This window comes from Poecilia reticulata, chromosome 20 (genome assembly GCF_904066995.2).
Source record: "Poecilia reticulata chromosome 20, P_reticulata-male-v2, whole genome shotgun sequence".
Classification (NCBI taxonomy): domain Eukaryota; kingdom Metazoa; phylum Chordata; class Actinopteri; order Cyprinodontiformes; family Poeciliidae; genus Poecilia; species Poecilia reticulata.
The window spans coordinates 26,392,344-26,404,816 of record NC_088849.1 but is presented as its reverse complement, the minus strand read 5'-3'; the positions used below and the strand labels follow the sequence as shown (position 1 = coordinate 26,404,816).

General features: G+C 46.4%; 1 protein-coding gene across 1 annotated transcript in view; it reads left to right on the top strand.

The window, feature by feature from the left end:
- Positions 1-12,473, top strand: part of LOC103456963 (sodium channel protein type 5 subunit alpha-like) — a 167,256-nt gene extending 154,783 nt beyond the window's left edge. The window contains exons 28-34 of the mRNA XM_081601625.1: positions 1,314-1,367; positions 1,929-2,066; positions 2,174-2,278; positions 3,292-3,562; positions 5,191-8,614; positions 8,670-10,108; positions 10,146-12,473. Coding sequence (XP_081457751.1) covers positions 1,314-1,367; positions 1,929-2,066; positions 2,174-2,278; positions 3,292-3,562; positions 5,191-6,473 — 1,851 coding nt within the window. The 3' untranslated portion in view covers positions 6,474-8,614; positions 8,670-10,108; positions 10,146-12,473. The remainder of the gene's footprint in view (positions 1-1,313; positions 1,368-1,928; positions 2,067-2,173; positions 2,279-3,291; positions 3,563-5,190; positions 8,615-8,669; positions 10,109-10,145) is intronic.

Below are 12,473 nucleotides of genomic sequence, written 5' to 3'. Positions count from 1 at the left end.
GATGAAGGTGAGGACAGTGATGAAGATGAGGACAGTGATGAAGGTGATGAAGATGAGGACAGTGATGAAGATGAGGACAGTGATGAAGATGAGGACAGTGATGAAGGTGAGGACAGTGATGAAGGTGAGGACAGTGATGAAGATGAGGACAGTGATGAAGATGAGGACAGTGATGAAGGTGAGGACAGTGATGAAGATGAGGACAGTGATGAAGGTGAGGACAGTGATGAAGATGAGGACAGTGATGAAGGTGAGGACAGTGATGAAGATGAGGACAGTGATGAAGATGAGGACAGTGATGAAGGTGAGGACAGTGATGAAGATGAGGACAGTGATGAAGGTGAGGACAGTGATGAAGATGAGGACAGTGATGAAGATGAGGACAGTGATGAAGGTGAGGACAGTGATGAAGGTGAGGACAGACACACTGCCACCTGCAGGTAGAAGTAGGACACACTGCCACCTGCAGGTCGGAGTTAGAATCACATAAACTTCATTTTAAACTTAATGAATATTTTGAGGGACCCGACCGGATAAGTGGAAGAAAATGGATGAAATTTCAATAAACTCAGATTTTTTTTTTTTTATGTGGGTTTCTGTTGATTTGGGGTTAATTTTAATTGTGGTGCTGATCTGCATCCCACTGTGGTCCAGGCCACAGGTCATGTGACCTCAGGTCATGTGACCTCAGTCCAGGTGCATCATGGGAGCGATGAGGAAGCAGCAGCTTCGTGGTTTCTGATGTGTCAGAGTTTTATTATCTCAGGATGTGATCTTTTACAGTGTAACCCCCCTCTCCCCCCCCCGCTCTCATCCCACAATAATCACAGGTGGTAACCCGCGGCGACGAGCTGATTTCAGCTCTGAGTGACGGCCGCCAGTCGCCCCCTCACATTAAACAGATCTGTTCTTTACACACATCTTCCTCTTCGTTGTTCTCCACCTGTCCCCCCCCCTCCAACCTTCATCCTGCTCCTCTTCCTCCCACTCAGAGGAAGGAAGCCCTTAAAGGGGTTTAATGTTGCTTCATTGAGAACCTCGGCAGCAAGGAGTTTTCTTCCATTCCGTTAAATCAACCTTCGTTTTGACAGGAAATGAGCACGGCGTTGCCATGGCGATGTTGAGCAACTCACTTGACCCACTCAGATGATGAGGGGAAGTGGGAGCCCGATAGACGCCGGGTCCTCCAGGCGTCACGCTGCTTCAGCAGGAATCACTGGATGTTTAACACCAAGCAGCCTGGGGGCTCGGTGGTGGCAGCCTCATGCTGTGGGCTTCAGTTTTTCACTCATTTTTGTTGTTTCTGTTTCCAGGCCACATTTAAGGGCTGGATGGACATCATGTACGCCGCCGTGGACTCCAGAGCCGTAAGTCAGCGCTGATCTCCGATCTGAACGCCGACTCAGCAGCTGGGGGCTCAAACCGCGGGCCGGGGGCCCCCTGAGGCCCTCAGAGGGATCCTGGGCGGCCCTTGGTCACAGCTGAAGAATCAATTAATGCAGAGACACATTTAGTAACAATGTTGGGGTGAAATTCTCACTGACTCCAGGAAACATGAGGTTTTTATTTAGAATTTTACTCATTTTAATAGTAAAAAGAACAACAAACATCCAGTTATCAAAATGAGCCAAATTCTCACTGCATTTTAATTTGAAAAAGTTTAGATATCCTAAATTTAAACCTTTAGGGTACAGTTTGTTGTTTCAATCTGGCAAACCTGCAAAACGCTTTTCATGTTTAAAGTGATTCCCAGATCCTCTCTGCTGAATCTGCTTTCATAACTGAACAGGTAAAAATAAAAAATGAAAAATGTTTTGGAATTGAAATAAATAGAAAAGTTCAGAGACGTAGATCCAGCTTTCAGCCCGGCTCCTGATTGGTCGGCTGCAGGTGAGCTGTTTCTTTAAGCTGCTGGTTTGGTGCTGCAGGTGGAGGAGCAGCCGATCAAGGAGATCAACCTCTACATGTACCTGTACTTCGTCATCTTCATCATCTTCGGCTCCTTCTTCACCCTCAACCTCTTCATCGGAGTCATCATCGACAACTTCAACCAGCAGAAACGAAAGATAAGCATCGAGCCGAACACGACCTGGTTCCTTCGTCGATGACCTGAGGATTCATTTCATCCTGATTGTTTCAGTTAGAATAACTGAATTATTTCTGCGTGTTGTAATTAGGAGGGCAGGACATCTTCATGACGGAGGAGCAGAAGAAATATTACAACGCCATGAAGAAACTGGGATCCAAGAAGCCGCAGAAGCCCATCCCCCGACCTCTGGTACCAGCAGCTCCTTCACAATAAAAGCACAAACTCAGGCTCATATGTTCAGAATGGAGAAAACTAATATTTTCCATTTTCCCTGCTGAGAGTGAATATGAAGGTCTGTGACCTTCATCATGTCTTCCTCAGCTGGTAATCTGAAGATAAGTTTGATTTTAGATAATTAGCATGTTATTAGCTGAAATGCTACGCTAGCTTGAGGAGCAAAGCAGCCAGATGAATCTGAGCCAATCAGAACGATGATCAGTAATGTTTCAATCAGTTGTTTTAATTTGTATTTAAAAATACAAAACATTTTAGGTTTTAAAAAATGTATGATTAAAAATGTATCAGATTTTTATATTTGGATTATTTTTCATCAACTTTCTGCGGCTCCCTGGCGCCCTCTGGTGGAACTAACAGACAATGATTCAAAAGATTCACTGCAAAAACACAAAGTCTTCCCAGGTATCGTTTTAGTTTCTACTGCAAATGTCTTAGGAAAATTATCATAAAAGTAACTTTAGAGCAAGAAATATGAGTTTGTTTTAAGTTATTAATTAATATTAATGAAAAAATTCAACATATTTAACATTTTATCAAGACATTTTTTCCAACTGAGCAACAGAATTAGAGCATTTTATGCAATAAATGAATTTAGTTAATAAAAATCACACTTTGTAATTTTCTGGATCACAAAGTGTGATCCAGACCTGATGGAGGTCAGAGGTCAGACCTGCCTGCTGCGGAAGAGGACAAACCTAAAACATCAGAGGTGCAGCAAATATGCTGTGCCTCAGAAAAGCTTCATAACCTTTGACCTTTTCCACTCCGTTATGTTTCAACTGTTGCTTTAAAGAATCTGAAATTAATCTTTATTTTGAGAAGTTCAGAGTTTAGTTTGGGTAAAATCTCCTTTAGGCGTTTTGACCATCATAACTCAGCTGGATTTGATCTTCATTAACCGATCCGAACGGGTCAGAACCAGGAAGCTGGTGCTGAACGGATCCGGTCTCTGTCTGCCTCTGCAGAACGACCTGCAGGGCTTCTTCTTCGACCTGGTGGGGAAGCAGGCCTTCGACATCATCATCATGGTTCTGATCCTCCTCAACATGATCACCATGATGGTGGAGACGGACGAGCAGTCGCCGCAGATGGAGAAGATGCTCTACTACGTCAACCTGGCCTTCATCGTCATCTTCACCACCGAGTGCAGCATCAAGATCATGGCGCTGCGCTGCTACTTCTTCACCGTCGGCTGGAACATCTTCGACTTCGTGGTCGTCATCCTCTCCATCGTCGGTGAGCGCCGCCGCTCTAGTCCTTATGCTAAGGCTGATCGGGTCAGAAAACCCGATCGACCTCAGGAGGAGAACATCACCTGACCGTTTAGCTTTATTCGTTCTTTATGGAAATTATTTAGTTATTAGGACTAATTTAAAAGTATTAACTGGTTCCTTTCCATTTTTAGTCAAAGTTACTAAGAGCTGTTGTGGAGGGTTTCTTCAGGAAATCATTGTTGCTGTATAACAAGCCCACATCATCAGTCCTCCACCACCGTGCTTGACTTTTGGTATGAAGTGTTTGCAGGGCATCTGCAGGTTTCACCAACACATATTTAAGACTTTTTAAGACTTCGTAAGGCCGTTATGGATGGAATTTAAAACCTGCATTACGATAGAAACACAAAAGAAAATTAAATAAATCTTTTTGGTTGGCAACATAATTAAACCAATGACTGAGTAAACCTGGCAATGCATTAGCATTTACCCACAGTGGCTGTAAAAAAGCTAGCTAGCTTTACCCTAACTAACTAGCTAGCGAGTTCATTAGCAGCTATTTGCCGGTAGCCGAAACCGTCTTAGGTCACACAACACAACGAATGTGTCTTTGCACAGAAAAATCCCACAAAAAACAATTACGTAGAAATTAAAGGCCAACTTATTAATTACCCATACATGTAATATGTTTTAGGATTTAATGTTAGATCCATGAATGAACGTCTTTTTAAGGACGTCTTTTTTTTTGGGGACTTGCCTGATTTTTTTTTATAGATCTAGGATGTCTAGAAAGAGTGGGCCCCGCAACTCACCCTTCTACTTTCGGACCCCGTGAAGTCTATAAACAAGAATGTGTGTATGTGTGTGTGTGTGTGTAGTCTGGGCAGCTGAAGGTAACGGCTCCACTCAGAGCTGCCAGATCCTAGAGATGAATCCCACATGATTGACTTGTTCCATGGCTGCTCTGGTGGGTCAGAGGTCATTCCCTCTCCTCTGGTTCCGTCCGTCAGCTATACATCAACCCTGGGAAATAAATGAAAACACTGAGTGTGTGTCTGAGCTCCTCCTTCTGCTTATCACAACAAGGGGATGAATTACAGCGTCTGATTTGCTTGCAGCAGGAGAGCGGCGACTCGATCCTCCAGAACCGCTAACTCAGGCTGCAGTAAACCCGACGGGTCGCCGCTGAACGGCCTGGAGAGAGAGCCTCATAGATAAAAATGGATCTGAGACCCACAGATGATTGGTTTTTCTGGTTTTCCCCACAGCAAGGACAGATTATTATCATATTATCTAAACAAGCCTCGAGTGATGCTAGAAATCCTTGAATTTTTCTCAATATACAAGAATTATTGGCTTAATCAAGCCCCTGTATGCTAGCTTGTTAGCTTTGGTTGTATTTACCCAGAATGCCCTGCGCTGCAGTCCACTTCCTGCTTTTGGAGCGGTCTCTGGTCCAGAGTTCACTTCAACCAAACCCAGACGAGGTTTGGAGGTCAGAGGTCGATTAGCGTTCAAACCTCAGAACCGAACCGGACTCGGGTCATCTCCCAACCGTTCATCCTGAGTCCTGAACAGTGTTGGTCAGGGTGTGTATCGTCTGACGGTTCGTCCCAACTTGACCTCATTCTGTTCCTTCTTGTCTTTCAGGAATCGTTCTGGCCGACATCATTGAGAAATACTTTGTGTCGCCGACTCTCTTCAGAGTAATCCGCCTGGCCCGGATCGGGCGAATCCTGCGCCTCATCAGAGGAGCCAAGGGCATTCGGACGTTACTGTTCGCCCTCATGATGTCGCTTCCTGCCCTCTTCAACATCGGGCTGCTCCTCTTCCTCGTCATGTTCATCTACGCCATCTTCGGCATGGCTAACTTCGCCTACGTGAAGCGGCAGGGGGGCATCGACGACATGTTTAACTTTGAGACGTTTGGGAACAGCATGCTGTGCTTGTTCCAGATCACCACGTCTGCAGGGTGGGACAGCCTGCTCAACCCCATCCTCAACAACTCCCCCGAGGAGTGCGACCCCCACCTCCCCCACACCGGCACCACCGTCAAGGGCAACTGCGGGAACCCGTCGGTGGGCATCACCTTCTTCGTCACCTACATCATCATCTCCTTCCTCATCGTGGTCAACATGTACATCGCCATCATCCTGGAGAACTTCAGCGTGGCCACGGAGGAAAGCACCGAGCCGCTGAGCGAGGACGACTTCGAGATGTTTTACGAGGTTTGGGAGAAGTTCGACCCAGAAGCCACGCAGTTCATAGAGTACTCCAAACTGTCGGACTTTGCAGACTCTCTTCTGGAGCCTCTCCGCATCAGCAAGCCCAACAAGATCAAGCTGATCTCCATGGACCTGCCCATGGTCAGCGGAGACAAGATCCATTGCCTGGACATCCTGTTCGCCTTCACCAAGCGCGTCCTGGGCGAGTCGGGCGAGATGGACGCCCTCAAGCAGCAGATGGAGGAGAAGTTCATGATTTCAAACCCTTCCAAGATTTCCTACGAGCCGATCACCACAACTCTGCGGCGCAAGCAGGAAGAAGTGTCGGCCACCATCATCCAGAGGTGCTATCGGCGCCACCTGGTGAGGCGCCAGGTGAAGGCCGCCTCCTACATGTACCGCCAGTTCACCACGCCCCGGCACGACCACAGCGAGGGCGAGGAGGGAGGCGAGGTGATGTTTGGGGAGGACGCGCCTGAGAAGGAAGGGCTAATAGCCACCATGATGAAGGAGAACTACGGGTCCAGTCTGCTGGGGGTGGAGCGCTCCTCCACCATGTCCTCCGCCTCATCGCCGCCGTCCTACAACAGCGTGACGCGAGCCGAACACCTTCATCCGCTCGCTGCCAAGACAGAAACGGCCGATGAAAGCGACGTGAGAGAACAGTCGCAGGCTGAAGCCAACAGAGAGACGGAAACAGAACCTTAGCAGGAACCCAAAAAGAACAAGTTCTGATTTTTACTGAATGTACCGAAGGATCGTCGGATCAGCTGGGAGTGACAGTCGGATGCTGAAGAGAGGAAGATTTACTACCTTTAGTCTTGTTCCCCGGTGGAGACGCAAAGAAAAACCATTTTCTGAAAACGGATTCTGAAGAACCGCCAACAGACGGAGGCTTCATCTGAGACGTCAACCCAGAGCAAAACACCAGAATAAGGAGCTCGGTTCTGTTGGTTCTGTTGTGTCGGACTCTGACCCGGTCAGACCGGTTATATCATTTATCGCCCCGGGATCGGGAGGGTCCGCCTCCTTACCGGCTACCGGCCGAAGGATCGGCGGATCCCGTCTGCGTTTCGACAGCTGAAGGGTTTTCTGGACAGCAATGCTATTCAAAAGACCTTTTCGTAGTAAAAGTATAACGTTGTTGATGTTCCAAGTCTTTTAATATCGGTACAATTATTACTATTTTTTATATTTTTTAGAGTAAGTTAAAAATAAGCCTTCGGAGTGGCGCTCGCTGAAACGAACCGTCTGATGGAAACCCGAAAACAAAAAGACTTTATCTTTTTATTTTCTTTTTGGGCGTTTTTTGCACTTTTGAGTTTACATTTAGCGTCACTTTACTGCGCCGTCGGTAAACGTTGGGTTGCATTTCTCCTGCTCTGACACCAAAAACTGAACGAATGCACAAATGGATCTCAAATTCCCGATTCGCCTCGGTGATGAACGTCCTGATGAGCCCCGACCCGCCAGCGCTGGGTGATCTGCCAAAGAGTTCACCGAAGATTTTACCGATCTGCATGAGGAGACGACGGCAGCGGCTCGTTCGTTGCCGAGGTAACCGATGATGGAAGCCTCTGTCAGATTTGGCTGACGTCATCAGGTGGCCTGATGGGAAACGATCCGAACTTTAGGATCCGTCTTTCTGGCTGATCACCCGTCGTCATTAACTTTGTGTCGGTCTGAGTTCGGCTCGATGCGACGTTTCGTGGTTCCGGTTCCGACCCAGTTGAGAGCTCAGGATTTTACCGCATTCAGTCTGAGAGGAAGCTGGATGTTGATCTCATGGTGGCGCTGCCAGCAGCGTCCAGGAGAAACTCTGGCTCCGTTTCTTTATTCGCTTGTTATTTATTTTCCAAGCCAGATTTTTAGCTCTTATAGATTTTAGCTCTTCAATGCAACATTTTCTACAAGAAGCTTCAGGTTTGATATGTAAGTTTGAAACAGAAACACTTTGTCTCTGCACAAGCATCTGGAGCCGCTGACTGTTGAAAGTCTGAAGTCATCTTTAAGTCCAGGATGTTTCTACCTTTTAGGACGTTCAGTTGATTTTCCTGTCAGGATAATGATCCAGTTTGTGGGTTGGGCTGTAAAATCCTCTCTGCTGATGCCGAGCAGCTTCAGCTGCAGGTTGAATCCATTGATGCTCAAACTTCACTGAACTAAACACTCAATCTTACCAAACATGTAGTAAAAATGTCAAAGTTCTTGAAATAAGGTAAAACTAACAAGTCCATTTTCATCCAGATAAACCAGCTTGTGTCCAGTAAATAAATGACCTAAAACAAGTTATTATATCCTTCTGAAATGTTACTTTTAAATTAGTTTTGCTTTATTTCAAGAGTGCAAAGATATTTGAACAACAAACTGGACAAAAATACTTTAATGATTTGTGTTTTTGGAGTTTTGTGGGATCAGTTTGGGTTTGCTGGTTGTGAAGGAAGAATCAACGCTGAAGAACTGGACGCCGTCCCACAGCAGTGTGTGACCTCAGCTTCAAGCACCAAACCAGAGGTAATTCCAGATGGACTGTCTGGTTTTGGCACAGAGGATTTGGTTGGTTTTTCTGGGCCAGAACCCAAAAACTCGACTGCTGCTCAACCCATACATCCGTTTCCTCACTGATACGAAACCATCTAAAGATTTTATCACCAAAAAGCATCATTAGAAAACAGAAATGACCAAAAAACACAAATTTATTTACCTTTTCTGCTGAGATATCAGAGCAGAAACCCAAAACATTCGATCAAACCTTCTCAGGGGAACAGAACTGCTGTTTGGTCGGTTTGGACCAGTTTGGACGGTTTTTACCAGTTTGGTCTCTTTTGGTCCAGTTTGATCCAGTTTTGGTTGGTTTGGTCCGGTTTGGTTTGGTCCAGTTTGGTTTGGTCTGGTTTGGTCCAGTTTGGTTTGGTCCAGTTTGGTTTGGTCTGGTTTGGTCCAGTTTGGTTTGGTCCGGTTCGGTCCGGTTTGGGTCGGTTCCTCGTTACAGAGACGCCTGAATGAAGCCGGTCTGTGGAGCGGATGCTTGTGCCGAGGCATAAACAGGCGGGTTGGTTGGTTCTCCTGGTTCTGCTCGGGTCCAGAACCCGAGCAGAACCAGGAACTGGGCTGCAGGTTTTCCTTGGAGTCGTTTCTCCTCTGAGGTTTGAAGCTTTTTATTTCACCAGTTTGGAAAGTTATTTTCCAGAGATGAAAATCTAAACGTTTCTTTGCTTATTAATTTATTTCTTATTTATTTTCTTGCTTCGGGTGGAAGGACAGCTGGATGCTGAGCGACGCGGCTCCTTATCTATTTGCACAAAGAAACAAACAGACGACCTGCTAGAGCAATAACTGTTTGCTGGAACCTTGCAGGAGGTTTTGTAGACCCGCTTTGAGTCGGACAGGATCCACTTCGACACTTTGAGCGCCGCCCTGAGGAACCCCTGCGGCGGTGCAGCACTGATACGGTGTGACTGTGGACTCCAGCCAATCCAACATGGCCGACAGGAAGTGGAGATGTTTGATGAAGCTGTACAGCGTCCGCTCCGTCCGAGGATCTTTACTAAATGACGCTTTAATAAACACATTTTAAATACGACACAAAATGAACAAAAAGGTTTTACTGGCACCGTCTGGACTCTATTTCTACTCGATCCGTGGAGGACAGATGACCATGTAATGAGGTAAAAACTCTGCTGAGGCGTTTCAGGTTGCAGTTGTGCTGAAGGGCTGATTTCAGTAGCAATAGACCCAGAGTGTGCCTGGATACATGAAGCCAACACACCAAGCCATGCTTTCCATCCACTGACTGACTGATGAACTGACTGGTGGCTGCAGCAACGTGTGGCCTGCTGGGTAACGAGTTAGAGCTCACAGTTTTTAATCATTAGCAGCTTCCCAGCCCCTCCCCCACCCAAACATCAGGCGGCTGATTGGATCATTAGCTGCTGATAGTTTTACCTTCAGAAAGGTTCAGATTCACTGAAACCAACATTTTATCATGAGAAGTCCTCAGAACCCAGGACCAGGTCTGTTGATGATTAGCTGCTCGGTGGTGAAGCGGTTCATGGAGCAGATGAGCATCAGTCCAGAAATCTGATCATCAGGTTAGTTAGTTTCTGTAATCTGTGTGCAGAGACGTCTGTCCTGTGTGTCTGTGATGGACAGGAGACACGTCCAGGTCTGGACCAGCACCTGCTGCAGTCGACAGACTCAAAGTAACACTGAAAAAGACGATCCTCACCGTTCAGCGCAGTCGGTCAGTTTATGTCTGTTTAGCCTGAGGAAGAGCAGATGGAGCTTTAATCATCCTGAACAAGCAGGTGGTGACAGTGGAGAGGAATCCGCTCCCAGATCCGGTCCCTGCAGCAGGTCCAGATCCGGTCCCTGCAGCAGGTCCAGATCCGGTCCCTCCAGCAGGTCCAGATCCGGTCCCTGCAGCAGATCCAGATCCGGTCCCTGCAGCAGGTCCAGATCCGGTTCAGATCCGGTCCCTGCAGCAGGTCCAGATCCGGTCCAGTCCGGTCCCTGCAGCAGGTCCAGATCCGGTCCTTGCAGCAGGTCCAGATCCGGGTCAGTTTGAGTCCGACTGCCAGGTTTGAGGCCCACATGCTTCATCTGGAGGTTCGACATCAATGTGTCTCCAGATATGAACTTTGGAGGAACGATGTGGTTTTACGAGTTACTGCTGTAATAACAGGACTGGTGGACGGTCAGTGACTCTGGACGTGTCTCTGCCCGTTGGATGAAAGGTGTGTGAAAACGGTTTGGCTTCAAATGACGTTTGGAAACCGACTGAGAAACAGAAAAAATCCCAGAAGTTTTGAGCCAGAAAAACGAAGCAGAGCTGATTTAAAACCTGCTGATGGATCAAACTGGAAGAAAAACCACTGAAAGGACCAGGTGCACCTTCTATGGAGAAAACACTAAATCTTACCAAGTTTCTGGTCTAGTTTCTGCTGCAAATGTCTTAGTATAATGGAAATAAAACTAACAGGTAAATTGAACATGAATAAAATAAACCATTTCAGCTGCAAACATTTTGAACCAGAACCATCAACGTTAAGGAACAACTGGCTGAAACGTTACTTATCAATCATTATCTTATTCCAGGTGTGTCAGATTCTGCTCTAGAAACTAGATCAGACAAACTAAGGTTTAGTTTTTGCAGTGTAAGCTGGGAGACGAGCAGAGAACCTGAGTGAAGTTGTGAAACCTGAGTGAAGTGGTGAAACCTGAGTGAAGTGGTGAAACCTGAGTGAAGTGGTGAAACCTGAGTGAAGTGGTGAAACCTGAGTGAAGTGGTGAAACCTGAGTGAAGTGGTGAAACCTGAGTGAAGTGGTGAAACCTGAGTGAAGTGGTGAAACCTGAGTGAAGTGGTGAAACCTGAGTGAAGTGGTGAAACCTGAGTGAAGTGGTGAAACCTGAGTGAAGTGGTGAAACCTGAGTGAAGTGGTGAAACCTGAGTGAAGTGGTGAAACCTGGGTGAAGTGGTGAAACCTGAGTGAAGTGGTGAAACCTGAGTGAAGTGTTGAAACCTGAGTGAAGTGATGAAACCTGGGTGAAGTGGTGAAGTCAGGAGAACTTTCTGCAGGAAACCAAACGATAAAACATTCAACCTGAAGCTGTTCTGACTCAGGCCGTCAGTTCAGCTTCTAGCTGTTCTATGTCTATGTAAACAGGTCAGTCTAGATCTGGACTCTGTCCAGTTTCAGCGTTTTCCAGAACAATCCTCTGCTGTTGTGCCTTATCTGACTCACTTGGCAGCAAAATGCACAACCTGAAGCTGGTTTCAGTGAATCTGGACCTGGATTCAGGATTCAGGTTCAGTCTGAGCACAAACCCAACCAGCCAGCTGTGGGCCCGGCCAGGTGGCGCCGTGGAGCCCATGTTTGGGTCCGAGGGGTCTGGGAATCTGCTGCTTCCTTCCCTGTTTGAAACCAAAAGCTGCTTCTTCACCTCTGACATCCAAACACGGAGAAAATGCACAGAAAACCTGATTTCTTCTTCATTCTTACTGTCCTTCTATTTATTGTGTATAGATGCAATACGAGCGTTGTGTCACCGCGGCGATGATGCTGCTTGTTCTTCACGGATCAGGACATTAATACAATAATAACGATGATGTTTTGAAGTTTTTGTGGATTTTCCAGGCATCTTCTCACTGCTTCAACCACGTGGCTCCGTTTACACCGCGGCTGGTTTCAGGCGACCCGTTTTTACTCCGTTTCCATATCAGTCCTGCAGAAACTCCACATCTCATCTGGACAGCAGGTCCGGACGCCTGGACGTCTTTATTCAGGACTAAACCTACAGGAAATGTTCCGACATCGTAGCTTATCTAGAGCTAGAACAAGCTGCAGAGACGTATAAAAATGAATCACAACACAGGAAGCCAGTAGTTAAAGTAGACAGCAGCGTGAAAACTTTACAACTTGATCACATAAAAATCTGATTCAAATGTATTTTTTGGTCCCGAGTTAAAAACGAGTCTGAAGCTTTTGCTCTGCCGGTGAAACCTGGTGTAAAGAGGGACAGCCGTGCCTCAGTGACCCCCTGCTGTTTTAGACGCACTATACTACTATAACATGAAGATATATAGAATTATATACATATACTTTTTAGTACTTTGAGTTGAAATACTTTTTAGTATTTTGCAAATAAATGTCTGTATATAAAAGAAAAAGCCTCCTGTAATAAATGAAACAACGTTTAATATTCAA